The sequence below is a fragment of the Saimiri boliviensis genome, chromosome 5, assembly GCF_048565385.1.
Source record: "Saimiri boliviensis isolate mSaiBol1 chromosome 5, mSaiBol1.pri, whole genome shotgun sequence".
Classification (NCBI taxonomy): domain Eukaryota; kingdom Metazoa; phylum Chordata; class Mammalia; order Primates; family Cebidae; genus Saimiri; species Saimiri boliviensis.
In genome coordinates, this window is record NC_133453.1 from 476,562 (window position 1) to 489,933 (window position 13,372).

Here is a 13,372-nt window from a genome sequence, read left to right on the forward strand (position 1 = left end):
TTTGTCTGAAATGAAGACAACTGTTTGGAGAAGTTTATTGCCACCCATGTCCTCCAGTGGGACCTGAATGCCATGAGCCCGGGGCTGGCTTTCTGCAGGGGCCTCTTGTCCTGGCATGTGGCCCTCCCCAGCAGGAAGCCTGGCATGGAGGGCTCAGGTGGGCAGCGTGTGGAGGGCAGGCTGCTAGGCCAGGCCTCCCCCGAAGGACGGCCTCACGTCCAGCCTGTGCTACCTCCTCTGGCGTGGGACGGGCTGGCTCGGGGCTCCAGGAAAGATGCCTCACGTGTGCCCAGAAATGCAGGTGTTAAGGGAAGGCTGTGTGTGGGTGGCTTGGGCTTCAAGTGCACCCCGGGGCTAGCGTCTCGGGCATAACAGGCACGTCCCCAAATGACTGTATAAGGATGGGCACAAAAATAGCAGGTGGGGTCACCCTCACCCTTCACGGATGCAAACCTGGACTGGGATCAGACTCATGCCATAGGTTCTACATCCAGTGGTCAGGTGTGCTGGCCTGGAGCCTGCTGGCTCCGGTCCCCGCCACACGAGGACCCTGTCACAGGTGGGGGACATACTCTTCCTCCAGAAATGGATTAAGCAACCAGCATTCAAGCCTTACGCTCTGACTCCCCATGGCTCTTCCAGCTTGGGCCAGGCCACAGTCACCTTCAGACTGAATGTGTGGGGCCCCTGAGGACTCATAGGACTCATGTCCTGAGATGGCCCCTCTTGGGATGGGATCCTGGGCATCAGGTGAGAGCATGGTGTTCCCAGCCCCTCCGTCGGGGACCTGGGAGTTGACCCTGACTTCCAGGACCCGGAAAGAAATGGGAAGAGACAGAGGTCCCAGGAAAAGGGGCAGAAGTAGGGAGGGTCGCAGGCTGCCCCAAAGCCCAGCTCCCAGGCTCAGGAAAGCCCCTCCCTGTTCACCCCTTCCGGAGGGCTTGGGTCTGCGAAGGAACAGGGCTTGTGGGGGGTCTCCAAGGGTTAGAGTGCTCCAGGCTAAGGTGGGGAGGAGGGAGATGTGTTCCGTGCTGAGGGCCTCCTACATCAGGCCCCGAGGGCCAGGCTGCAGGCCCAGACAAGCTCCCAGGTGGGCAGCTCATCTCTCTGGCAGGAGCACGAAGAAGGCAGCCTTCAGGAAGCGGCCGAAGCTGCAGAGCGCGGCGAGCAGCCAGTGGGAGCGGAGGCCAGGGTCTGTGCTGACCACACACTTGAGGACATCAGTCTGGAGGGAAGAGGGGGAGTGTGAGAGCAGAACCAGCACTGCCAGACCCCCCACCCACCTGCCACCGCTGGACCCCCCGGCACTGCCAGACCCCCAGCACTGTGCACCAGAACATCAGCCAACTGCTTGAGGGAACGCAGGAGACTTAGGGAAGGAGGTCTGCGGCCCGGACTGAAGGTTCCAGCTCAGGACCAGACCCTGCACCGTGCACACTCAGACAGCGTGAGGGCCAGGAGGCACCCCAGGTGAGGACAGAGGGCAGCCAGGCTGGGCGGAGGGCAGGAGAGGCCCGCGTGGCCCTCGCTGGGACTCCAGACATCCTAGACCAGGGTGCCGGCTCCTCTCAGCCACCTGCCTGCTGCCCCCACCAGGGGCTACAAGTACCCCACACCCTCCTGCTGGGCCTTGGAGCCTGGGCTGCCAGGAAGGGGCGAACCCAGCTTCATTCAGACTCTGCCTGGAGCAAAAGCAGGGCCCGTGCTTCCAGAAGCCCAAGGAGTCCCTGGACTCTGAATCTCCTTCTGGGTGAGTAGATGAATGTCCAATTCTCACGCCCTTCACTTCCCAGTAATAAATGGAGTCTTTTCCCTGCAGCCTGGACCTGCCTCCTTGGCATTGCTCAAGGTGTCCTGAGGGTCTCAGCCCCACCTGCTGCCTCGTCCATCTATCCCAGCAGTGTCAAGGTGCCCACCCACCCACCCGCCCTCCCCATGCCCCGCACCCTCACACCCCAACTCTCTCCCGCCTCCACGGGCACTCAGGTGCTCACCCATCCACCGCGCCTCCGCAGCCAGGTGGCCAGAGTCTTGCGCACAAACTCTCCCAGGCAGTCGACAAGGGCGTGGACCATGGCGGGCTGGGCCTGCCTCACGCAGTCCACAGCCAGCCCTGCCGCCACCGCATACAGGGACACCACCTTGCCCCACGTGATGCCTGGAGGGAGAGAGATGGTCAGGACCAGGACTGGAATCCTGCCCACGGGAGCACAGGAAGGGGCTGGGCCCCTCTGAGCCGCTGTCCTGCTTACCGTCCAGCAAATGACCACGGACTGTCCCAAGGGGGGACCCCTCCCCGACAGGACACCAGCCAGCTGGCCACCTTGCCCACCTTCTCAGGTAGTTCTCGGGCAGCAGGTTTCTCAGCCTCCACTGCATACCTGCCCAGCCCACGTCTATGGAGGCCACAGGGACATGGTGGCAGGGTAGGGGGACTGAGGGCAGCAGCTGGATGGAGTGAGCAGTCAGTGACCACCCTGAGCTGCCTGTTCCCATATCAATGTTCCTGGCGTCCACATTTTCCACATAAAGAAGCTGAGGCCTGCGGAGAAACCACCTTCCCCAGACCCCCAACCTGCTGAGGCTGCAGTGAGATGGGAGTGGCCTTAAAAGGGAAGACAAAAGAATGGTGACGAGCAGGAAAGGAGCACGTGCAAATTCCAGGACGTGAAGACACCTCACTACAGAAAGACATTTTACACAACAGTGAGAAAAGAGAGGCTTTCAAAAGAACTGTGGGCACAGAACTTGAACAGCTGATTCGCAAAAGAAAAATTACAGGTAAGAGACATGAAAAGATGTTTACCTTCATCAGTAATCAAAGAAAGGCAAATTAAAACAAGATGCAATCGGTGGCATTAAAAGCTCTGAAATGGCAGTGTGAGGATTCAAGCAACTGTACAGCCTTGTAAACCCTGGTGGGAAGCCCGGCTGCGGGGGAGTGAGCCCGGGGACACCCTCCCAGAGCAGCCATCCTGCATCTTTTCGGAAAACATAAATTGGCTCAAACAAATAGTTACAGACATTCACAGCAGCCAATTCACAAATGCGGAAAGGTGGGAAGAACCCAAGCGTCCTTCAGTGGATAAACGGACACACGTGGTGGATGCTACTCAGCCACAGAAGGCAGGTGGGGTGCAGTGGCTCACGCCTGTCACCCCAGCACTTTGAGAGGCTGAGACAGATGAATCACGAGGTCAGGAGTTCGAGACCAGCCTGGCCAACATAGTGAAACCCCGTCTCTACTAAAAATAAAAAAATTGCCGGGCACGGTGGCTCAAGCCTGTAATCCCAGCACTTTGGGAGGCCGAGGCGGGTGGATCACGAGGTCGAGAGATCGAGACCAACCTGGTCAACATGGTGAAACCCCGTCTCTACTAAAAATACTAAAAATTAGCTGGGCATGGTGGTGCGTGCCTATAATCCCAGCTACTCAGGAGGCTGAGGCAGGAGAATTGCCTGAACCCAGGAGGCGGAGGTTGCAGTGAGCCGAGATCGCGCCATTGCACTCCAGCCTGGGTAACAAGAGCGAAACTCCGTCTCAAAATAAATAAATAAATAAATAAATAAATAATAATAAAAAAAAAATAAAAAAATTAGCCAGTCGTGGTGGCAGGCGCCTGTAATCCCAGCTACTTGTGAGGCTGAGGCAGGAGAATCGCTTGACCCCAGGAGGCAGAGGTAGCAGTGAGCCGAGGTTGTGCCACTGCATGCCAGCCTTGGTGACAAGAATGAAACTCCAACTCAAAAAAAAAAAAAAAAAGGCATGGGGCTCTAAGGCAGGCTGTGGCAAGGACGGGCCTCAGAAACACGCCGGATGGAGGCTGCCGGGTACAAGAAGCCGTATAGAGTGTGACTCTGTGGATACGAAACATCCAGAGCAGTCAAGGCCAGAGCCGGGACACAGGCTCAGGGCTGGCAGTGGGCAAGCGGGGGGCGGGTGTGACAGTGACAGCGACAGACAGAGGCGTTCCGGGATGATGAAGACCTCCTGAGACTAGAAGCTGGTGGCTGCACCACACTGTGAATGTGGCAGATGCCGCTGAACTGCACACTTCTAAGTGGTACATTATGTCACATGAACTTCACATCAATTAAAAGAAATGGGGAAAAACACAAATCAGACCATGTCAGTCCCCTGCATAAAGCTCTTGTGTTGTTACTTCCCATGTCTTTTAAACTAAACCCAAATCTGAATTCCCAGCTGAGCCAGCCCCTGGCGGACTCCAGCCCTTTTCCTGCCACCCCAGCCTCGGGTGCCCATGTCGTTGATAGGCACGCACACCCAGCACAGCCCCTGCTCTGCCGCTGCACCTCCCCACCGCATGGGACTGTTCCAGGTTCCCTCCTCCAAGGGCAGGGCCTCGTGGGGAGTGGAGCCTGATGTCAGGACCGCGTGTGGCTTGTGTGGCATGCAGAACAACTCTTTCTGACGTATCTGGTTCCATCAGAGCACAAGTAGTTTGTGCCCAGGGCAGTGGCTCACCCCTGCAATCCGAGCACTTCAGGAGGCTGAGGCAGGTGGATCACCTCAGTTCAGGAGTTCAAGACCAGCCTGTCCAACGTGGCAAAACCTCGTCTCTGCTAAAAATACAAAAATTAGCCAGGCAGGGTGGCAGGCACCTGTAATCCCAGCTACTCAGGAGGCTGAAGCAGGAGAATCACTTGAACCCGGGAGGCAGAGGTTGCAGTGAGCCAAGATTGTGCCACTTAATTCCAGCCTGGGTGAAAGAGTGAAACTAAAAAACAAAAACAAAAAAACACTGCATTCCAAATGATGGCCACATTTCGACTCCAGAGGGGTGGACAGGAAAGAAAGGCAGGTAAGTCGGGGGGCACCGGCCTGGTGTCCGCCGTGTCCCTGGAGCTCCTCCTTGTCTTTTTAACTGATATAATTCCATTACCATGAAATAATCTTTTACAAGTGGGATATTTTTAGCATATTCACAAAGGTGTGCAACCATCACCTCTGTCTAATTGTAGAACATTTTCATCATCCCAAAAGAAGCCCCAGACCCATCAGCAGCCGCTCCCTATGACTCCCGGCAGCTCCTAATCTTACTTTGTCTCTGCAGATTTACCTACCCTGAGTATCTCACTCACAGGGCATGTTCATTCTGTGTCTGGCGTATTTCACCGAGCATATTCCACAATTCATCCCCAGCGCAGCATTATCAGGGCTTTATTCCTGTTAGTGGCTGAATGATGTCCCTCACTAGGGACACACTGCATCTTGTTTATCCATTTATCAGCCTTTAGCCAATAACCTTTGGCTATTATACAGAATGCTGCTATGAACACTGATGCATAGTTTTTTGTGTGGATTTAAGTGTTCACATCCCTTGAGAGCACACCTACGGGTAGATTTGCTGGGTCACCTGGTAACCCCATGTTTACCTGTCTCAGGAACTACCGGGCTGATTCTTCCACAGCAGGTGCAGCATCTAAAACTCCCACCAGCAGAGTACAAGCGTTCTGGCTTCTCCATGTCCTCAAGAACACCTGTGGTCACCTGACTTTCTTTTTTTGAGACGGAGCTTTGCTGTCACCCAGGCTGGAGTGCAATGGCACAGTCTTAGCTCACTGTTGGGATTATAGGCATAAGCCACTGCACCTGGCCTTTTTTTTTTTTTTTTAGAATAGGGTCTCCTTTTGTCACCAAGGCTGGAGTACAGTGGCACGATCATAGCTCACTGAAGGCTTCCACTCCTGGACTCGAGTGGTTCTCACACCTCCGTCTTCTGAGTTGCTGGAACTATAGGCATGCACCACCATGCCTGGTTAATTTTGTGTTTTTAATTTTTTTTTTTTTTTTTGTAGAGATGAGGTCTCACTATGTTGCTCAGACTGGTCTCCAACTCCTGGGCTCAAGCAATCCTCCCACCTCAGCCTCCCAAAGTGCTGGGATTATAGGAAAGGAGCATCTCATTTGCATTTCCCTAGTGACTGGTGGCATGGAACATCTTGTGGGGTGCTTGGCAGTCACTGAGACATCTTCCTTGGAGAAATATCTATTCCAAGTCTTTTTTTTTTTTCTTTTTTTTGGAGACAGAGCCTTGCTCTGTCACCCAGGCTGGAGTGCAGTGGCACAATCTCAGCTCACTGCAGCAACCTCTGCCTCCCGGGTTCAAGTGATTCTCCTGCCTCAGCCTCCCAAGTGGCTGGGATTACAGATGCCCACCATTGCACCCAGCCAATTTTTGTATTTTTAGTAGAGACAGGGTTTCACCATCTTGGCCAGGCTGGTCTCGAACTCCTGACCTCGTAATCTACCGGCCTCAGCCTCCCAAAGTGCTAGGATTATGGATGTGGGCCACCACGCCTGGCCTCTATTCTGATTCTTCTGATCTTTTAATTGGGTTGTTAGTACTGACAAGAGTTCTTCACATATTTTCTCTGTATTATTTTTCTTTTATTATTTTTACTTTTTTTTTTTTTTTTTTTTTTAGAAGGAGTCTTGCTTTGTCACCCAGGCTGGAGTGCAGTGGCACGATCTCGGCTCACTGCAACTTCTGCCTCCTGGGTTCAAGTGATTCTCCTGCCTCAGCCTCCGGAGTAGCTGGGGTTACACGCATGCACCACCACACCCAGCTGTTTTTTAATATTTTTGGTAGAGACGGGGTTTCACCAGGTTGGCCAGGCTGGTCTAACTCCTGACCTCAAGTGATCTGCCCGCCTTGGCTTCCCAAAGTGCTGGGATTACAGGCATGAGCCACCGTGCCTGGCCATCTTAATTTATCTTATAGTAAAACTATAACAAAACAAATATATATTGTACATATGTAATTACAGGAAATACAATTAGAATTCAAAGAAAAAAATAAAAACTACTGCCAACTTCTAAATGGGGAGAAATGATGAGTTTTACCACTTTGGAAATGAGTTTCTTGAAAGCCCTGGGCGGGAACTTTCAAGGCCTAAATGAAAATAGCCAGAAACGACATCGGCTGGCCTCTGCCTTCGTGGGAGGCTCCTGGGGCTGGAGGCCTGGAGACCTGGAGACCCCCAGAGCCCTGCCCTGCAGCGCTCATGCTGCTCACATCACTAAGCCAAAGCCCCAGACCCAAGGGGTACAGGTGGTGCTGCAGGCCTGCAGTGGAGGGCTGGGCAGGGCCACACCCTCGGGGCGCCTGCTGAGACAGGGAGGACGGAGACGGGGGGTCAGAGTGCGCAGGCGTGGGAGGGGCCTCTGGCAGGGAGGCAAGGACAGCAAAGCACTTGGAGGCTGGAGGCTCGCCCTGGAGGCCAAAGGGCCCAAGATGAGGAGGACTGGGATGGCCAAAGGGTAAAGAGGCCCGGGGGCCGCTGCCAGCAGGCCTGAGGGGCGCAGTCTGGGAGCCAGTGAGGGCAGAAGGGGGCAGCCCTGCCCTCCGTCCCTAGTCAGGCAGCTCCGAGATTCAGAGAGGTTAAGAAACCCATGGCAGGTCACTCCGTTCTTGGGCCTCAGCCTGGCAGCAGGTGCGGTGTGGAGGCTGCCACGGGGCGGAGCCGGGCCTTCGCGGACAAGCCTGCAGTGCTGGGTAGGTGGGGGACGCTGACTGCAGGGGAGTGGGTTCCGGCTTCACGGTGAAAACCACAAGATTTTTTTTTTTTTTTTTGAGACAGGAGTTGCCTAGGCTGGAGTGCAATCTCAGCTCACTGCAACCTCCGCCTCCCAGGTTCAAAAGATTCTCCTGCCTCAGCCTCCCCAGTCGCTGGGATTACAGGTGCCCGCCACCACGCCTGGCTAATGTTTTGTATTTTTAGTACAGACAGGGTTTCTCCATTTGGCCAGGCCGCTCTCAAACTCCTGATCTCAGGTGCTCCACCCGCCTCAGCCTCCCAACGTGCTGGGATTACAGGCGTGAACCATCATGCCCAGCTTGAAAACCACAAGATTTAAACGGAACTCCACACATAACCTGGGCTGCCTGGCCGGACCCCGGCCACGCCCCCGTCAGCTGTGTGCCCACTCGTCCCTGACATCACCGTTCTCCTCAGCCCTCCCCGGCCCCCCAGACGCCTGCCTAGAACCAGAGCCTTCCTAGGCACCGCCCCCACCTCAGGCCAGGCCCCGCTCAGGCAAGACCTCCTGGCCCCATCCTCTCTCCCTGCGGAACAGGGAGGCCCACCTCCCAGGGCCTGCCCCAACTCTGGGCAGACTGCTGCACGCTCAGAAACGACCGTTCCTTATAAAGCCAGCGTGCGGCTCGTAAACCCAGCAGCCCCGAAACAGACACCCGGGTTGCCACCCACGCACCGGCGTCGGCCAGGGGAAGGCCAAGGGTGGTCGTCAGCCTACGGTGCCTCCCGCTCCAGGCTTCCTTCCTGGGCCCCACCCACTCCTCCTCCCGGCGCCTGCCCCGTCACTCTGCGGGCAGGAGGGGCGGGCACCAGCTCACCAGCTCTCCAGCTCCTGCCGCCATCCTCCCACCCCCACTGTGCCATGGACCCTGGCCCCCCTCCCCTCTGCCCCCTGCCCGAGCCACACCCACTTGCCCACTCCCAAGCCCCCACCCATGTGCACCCCCGGCCCACCCAGGTCTGCCCCGTGACACGCCTCAGCCTGGCCTGGGCCTGGCTGCCTCCAGCAAAGCCCACTGCCACGTGGGGGCCTCGGAGGCAAACTGCCAAAGAGGATTCATTTACGATCTCTCAGAGGAACAAGGGAGCAGTGACAGAGTCCAGGCTCTGAGGCCACCCCAGGAGCATCACGCAGGGAGTCCCGCCTGCACCCAGCTCAGCACCGCCTCCCGAACCCCACACCCCAGCCTGCAGTCACTGTTCCTCCCCTTGTGTGGTCCAGGGCGCTCCAGTACGTGCTGTGACAGCCAGACAAGCCCCGGGGCAGGAACGGACCCCACCTGGACTCCCAGCCTAGGACTCAGCCTTCCCGCTCCGGCAGCCGAGGCGTCCCAGCCACGGTAACTTCTGTCCAGGGAGGTCAGCACTGAGAAATCATGGCACTGGAGAGGCCCATGGCCCCTGCTCCCCGGCCTCCAGCCAAGGGTGTCAGGCCCACTCTGTCCCTGGGCCTCTGGCCGGCCCACCCAGGGGTCGGAGAAGCCTGGGAGAAGAGGGGTCACCCCACAAGGGTGGGGTCTGTAGGAGCTAGACGAAGTGGCCCTCACACTCTTGGCCTCTTCCCCTTGCCCTCCGATGGGTGGAGGTCTTGAGGCCATCTGAAGGCCCTGGCTCTGAGGGTCCCCCAGGTGGTGGGATGCATTTCCTGCAGCAAGCATGTGGCTTCCCCTGGCGCCTCTGCCCACAGCCCAGCTCCTGCTGCTGTCGGGACTGCCCGGCAGACAAGGCAGCTAAGGCCACAGAGGTGACAGCAGCCATGGTCACACAGCTGATGGGCCACAGATTAGACCAGCTCCCAGACGAGGCCTCCCTGCTGCCAGGGGCCTTCCAAAAAGCCAGCCTGGGTGAACAGCATTCCCCTCCTGCAAGCTTCAGGGAATCCTGCTCACCCCAGGGTCACTGCCCAGAGCTGTGCCCAGCACCCGGCAGCACTTGGAAAACACCTGAGGGCCGTGCCCATCAGGGAGGCGCGCCACCCTCCCCAACAGCAGTGCTCAGTGCCCGCCACACCCAGGTGGGCCTGGGGTGCCAGGATGGGACTCGGGGTCACAGAGTGTCAAAGGCAGGGAGCCGAGGTCTGCAGTGCCAGACCTGATGACGTGGGATAAGGAGACAGAAGCCACACTGGGCAAAGCTGGCCGGGGCCGCTGGACAAGCAGACAATGGGGCACCAAGCAGGGGAGACAGGCCCTGAGCCTCCTGTGGGCCTGGAAGCAGGTGGCAGCTGGAGCAGGGAGGCAGAACCGGGTTTTTGCCTCTCCGGGCAGAGACGGAGGCGCCCAGGAGGGTCACAGGTGAGGCGGGCACAGCCAGGTGAGATGTGCTGCTGTTCTCCGGACATCCCCGAGAGCCGGTCTTCCTGGACCTCCTGCCCCCCTGCTGTCCCCTCCCTGGATGTTGGGGCCCTGAGGCTCGCCTCTGACCAGCAGAATCTGGCAGACTGACCCGTGACTTCTGAGGGTACATCCTGACAGCCCGGCAGCGTCCACTTGGGAGCTGTCTGGGAAGCTTGCTCCTGGATACTCCTTGGGACGCAGCACCGTGCTGTGAGAAGCCCAGGCGCCCCTTGGGGGCCACTGCAGGAACCCAGGCAGCCCCAGGACGTGCCACTCAGCAGGCCTGCAGTTCATGCAGCCCCACTGATGCTGGATACAACTACAATTCTCAAGAAGCCTGTGCCAGCTGCCCAGCGTGCCCCGCCAGCCCACAGAACCACAGGAGACCCTGAACGCTGTGGTTTGAGTCCTGCCCAGCTGGTTGCTGGGCAGTTCCAGACATCTACAGCAGCGAGATGGCACCGGTGAGCACTGGGCAGTGCCAGGACGGGTGGGACCGGCTGGTGGGTCCCAGGGGATGGGCAGGCTGGGCATACCTGCGGAGAAGATGTGGCCAGCCACGGCCAGGAACGCGTCAGTCACCACGGGCTCAGACTGCAGGGGGATGTGCAGCTGGCGTGCCACGTTGCGGTAGACGCTGGGCCGGATCATCTCCAGCTCATCACCTGTGTGGGCGCAAGGGCAGGTGAGAGGCGGCCCAGGCCCCAGCTCCTTGGGACACGGTTGGCTTGGGGCATACCCTGCATCTGACCCCCCCGCCCCGGCTGTCCTGTTCTTCATTCAACCTGTCTGATTTGCACCCCCACTTGACCCCATCTGACCTCCCTTAAGCAACCCCCACCTTGGCGCCTAGGGACCAGGAGACCAAGGCAGTGCTGAGGGTGCCCGCAGTCCTGCCCCTCTGAGTCCAGCCCCTCGGCTGAGCCGGCCAAGCCGGTGGGGCGGGAATCCTGTGAAAGCGTGGGCTGTGCCTGCTGGTGACTCACAGCCGAGCTGCCCAGAGCAGGAGGGACCAGGCAGGCGGCCAGAGCCCAACCTGGGGAGGGGCTGGGCAGAGAGAGCATGGGGGTGAGGGCAGGGGGAAGCCTGAGCGCCTGGCTCAGGGACCACTCAGGTGTGAAGGCTGAGCCGCTGTCCTGGGCCACCTGAAATGCCACACCCCCACCCGGGCTCCTGCTGCCAAGGGGACATGCTTGGAGGTGGCCCTGCGTCAGCCCTGCCCTGGGGGCCAAGGACAGCCACCTACGGGCCCACCGCCCGGGGTGCTGCCTGTAGAGCCCTTGGCAGCAGCAGTGCACAGGCACCGGGCACATGGTGCCGGGAATGCCACAGGACCCTGGGATCGCGAGTCCCAGCCCGGCCAGCAACCCGGCCAAAGCAAATAGGGAAATGCTGTGGCTGGACCATCCCGGCTGATAAGCTCGCCCTCATCCCCTGAGCCAGCTGTTCTGCATCTCGTTAATTAAGATCTGGAACCAAAGCAGAGCCCAGGAGCAGGGGCAAGCTGGTGGGGGAGAGGGGGGCAGGCTGGGGGGAAGGGAGGCAGGCTGGTGGGGGAGAGGGGGGCAGGCTCAGGGGGAAGAGGGAGGCAGGCTGGGGGGAAAGGGAGGCAGGCAGGGGTGGGGGGGTGGTGACATGGAAATTCCCAGGCCTGGCCCAGCGCTCCCGACCTCCGGGGCTGCTGCAGGCTGGCCCCAGACTGAAGGTGGGGACACAACCCAGGCTTCTTCCTGACTGTGCTGCCCGAGGGCAGGGAGGCAGCGCTGGCCTCGAGAGACTGACCCTGAGCAGCTGTGAGGGCAGACTCCGGTCGGAGCTGTGTCCCTCCGGGGCCCCCTTGGCCATCTGGGACTTCCAGCCATTCCAGGGGTCTGGAATCAGCTTCTCAGAAGGCCCCTGAAAGGACCCCCTGGGGTCATTCTCAGAGCCCGGCTGGAGACAGCAGCAGGCAGGTGGTCTCACAGAGTCCCACCAACCCCCTCACTCCCACCCAGAGACCTCTCCCTTCTTCCCTTCTCAGCTGGGACGCCATCTCCTCCTAGGGGCTCTGTGCTGGCCCCCATGGATTCTGTCCACCCCACACACGCTCCTGGGGAAGCCAGGTCTACTCAGCTTTGCTCTCCAGGTCCAGCCCACCACACAAGGACAAGGGCCACCCAGAGCCCATGCCAACATCAGCCCAAGAGGAGGCAGTGTGTCCCGACCCTGACCCACTGCCTGGAGAGCCACGGATTCAGTTTCACCTCTGCTGTCACCTCCCTTCCAGGGCTCAGCCAAAGGGCCCCATGTGCTCTTTGGCTGTCACATGGGTGAGAGCCCCAGCCCGGCTGTGGGGAGGGGACAGAGCAGGGCTGGTCCCACCCTCTACAGCCCAGGCCTTGAAGAAGATGGGGCAGCCAGTGGGCTGTGTGTGACCCCAGAACCGAATACCCCCATTAGTCCTCACAGCACCACTAAACACTAGGGTTTCGGCTACCCAGCCCGGTGCGCGCAGTTTCCAATGAGGGGGCCTCGGAGGCCATGGAATCCAGAGGGCAGCGGGCGGGATCTCGGCCAGTAAGGCAAGGATCTGTTTTCCAAAATAAACATCGGGACACGTGCTCACACAGGGTTCTGTGCCCAGCTGAGAACAAGGGTCACTGTGGAAGCTTAGCCACTCACAGATTATCCTTTCCGGAGCCCGCCATTGTTTATGGCCAGTATGTCTGAAATCCGGGCTGAGCAGGCAGCCGGTGGGGGGCCTGTGGTGCGGGAGGCGGGGGAGGGCAGATGGGGAGCTCCCGCCTGGGTGGGCCTGTCCCGAAGGCCTGGCCGTCCCCGGCAGGGAGTGGGCGCCCCTGGGCCAACCCGCCCTCCCCGGCCCTGTCTCGGCCTCGGAGGAGGCCGGGCCCGGCAGGGAAGGAGGCGCGGCTGGGGGTCCCGCCGGGGCGCACGCACTCACCCAGGCGCAGCAGCACGGCGCACACCTCGGCCAGGCGCCCCGGGACTGGCGCGGCGCGCTCGGGCGCGCTCCAGGAGAGGCCGGCGCGCAGCAGCCGCGCGTGCACGTATTCCCGGCCCAGCGCTTTGGCCTGGGCCACCAGCTCCTTGTCCGTGGGCGAGCGGTCAAAGGCGTCCATGATCTCGGCGGCGAAGACGGAGGAGCGCCGCAGCACCTCCATGGCGGCGACGCGGGCGGGGGGCGCCGCACCTGCGGGCACAAGCGCTCAGCCCGGGGTAGAGGCGCGGGGCGGCGGGGGGCGCGGGGCGCGGCGGGGGGCGCGGGGCGGCGGGGGGCGCGGGGCTGGGCGTGGCCCTCGGGAAGGGCCGCAGCGGCGCCGGGTCCGCACTCTTGCGCTGTGCCCCGAATCTTCAGACACCCGGCGCCACGTTCTTTTAGGACCCGACTGCGGCCTGAGATCCCCGCGGCCGCCGGGCCGCCCTCGAAGGCGAGTGCGTGGGCGGCGGGCGAGGGGCGCAGCTCGTCCCCACGG

The 13,372-nt window shown here is 59.8% G+C and overlaps 1 protein-coding gene and 1 long non-coding RNA gene across 3 annotated transcripts in view; one reads left to right on the forward strand and one right to left on the reverse strand.

The window, feature by feature from the left end:
* BOK (BCL2 family apoptosis regulator BOK) overlaps window positions 1-13,372 on the reverse strand; it is a 13,854-nt gene continuing 482 nt past the window's right edge. Inside the window, exons 2-5 of the mRNA XM_039470102.2 lie at window positions 12,841-13,089; window positions 10,436-10,564; window positions 1,995-2,158; window positions 1-1,225 (exon numbers count right to left, since the gene is read on the reverse strand). Of these exons, the coding sequence (XP_039326036.1) occupies window positions 1,100-1,225; window positions 1,995-2,158; window positions 10,436-10,564; window positions 12,841-13,060 (639 nt within the window). The 5' untranslated portion in view covers window positions 13,061-13,089 and the 3' untranslated portion in view covers window positions 1-1,099. The remainder of the gene's footprint in view (window positions 1,226-1,994; window positions 2,159-10,435; window positions 10,565-12,840; window positions 13,090-13,372) is intronic.
* LOC141584514 (uncharacterized) overlaps window positions 12,426-13,372 on the forward strand; it is an 18,109-nt gene continuing 17,162 nt past the window's right edge. For both annotated transcript variants that reach the window (XR_012517570.1, XR_012517571.1), the window contains exon 1: window positions 12,426-12,598. This is a non-coding gene — a long non-coding RNA (uncharacterized LOC141584514). The remainder of the gene's footprint in view (window positions 12,599-13,372) is intronic.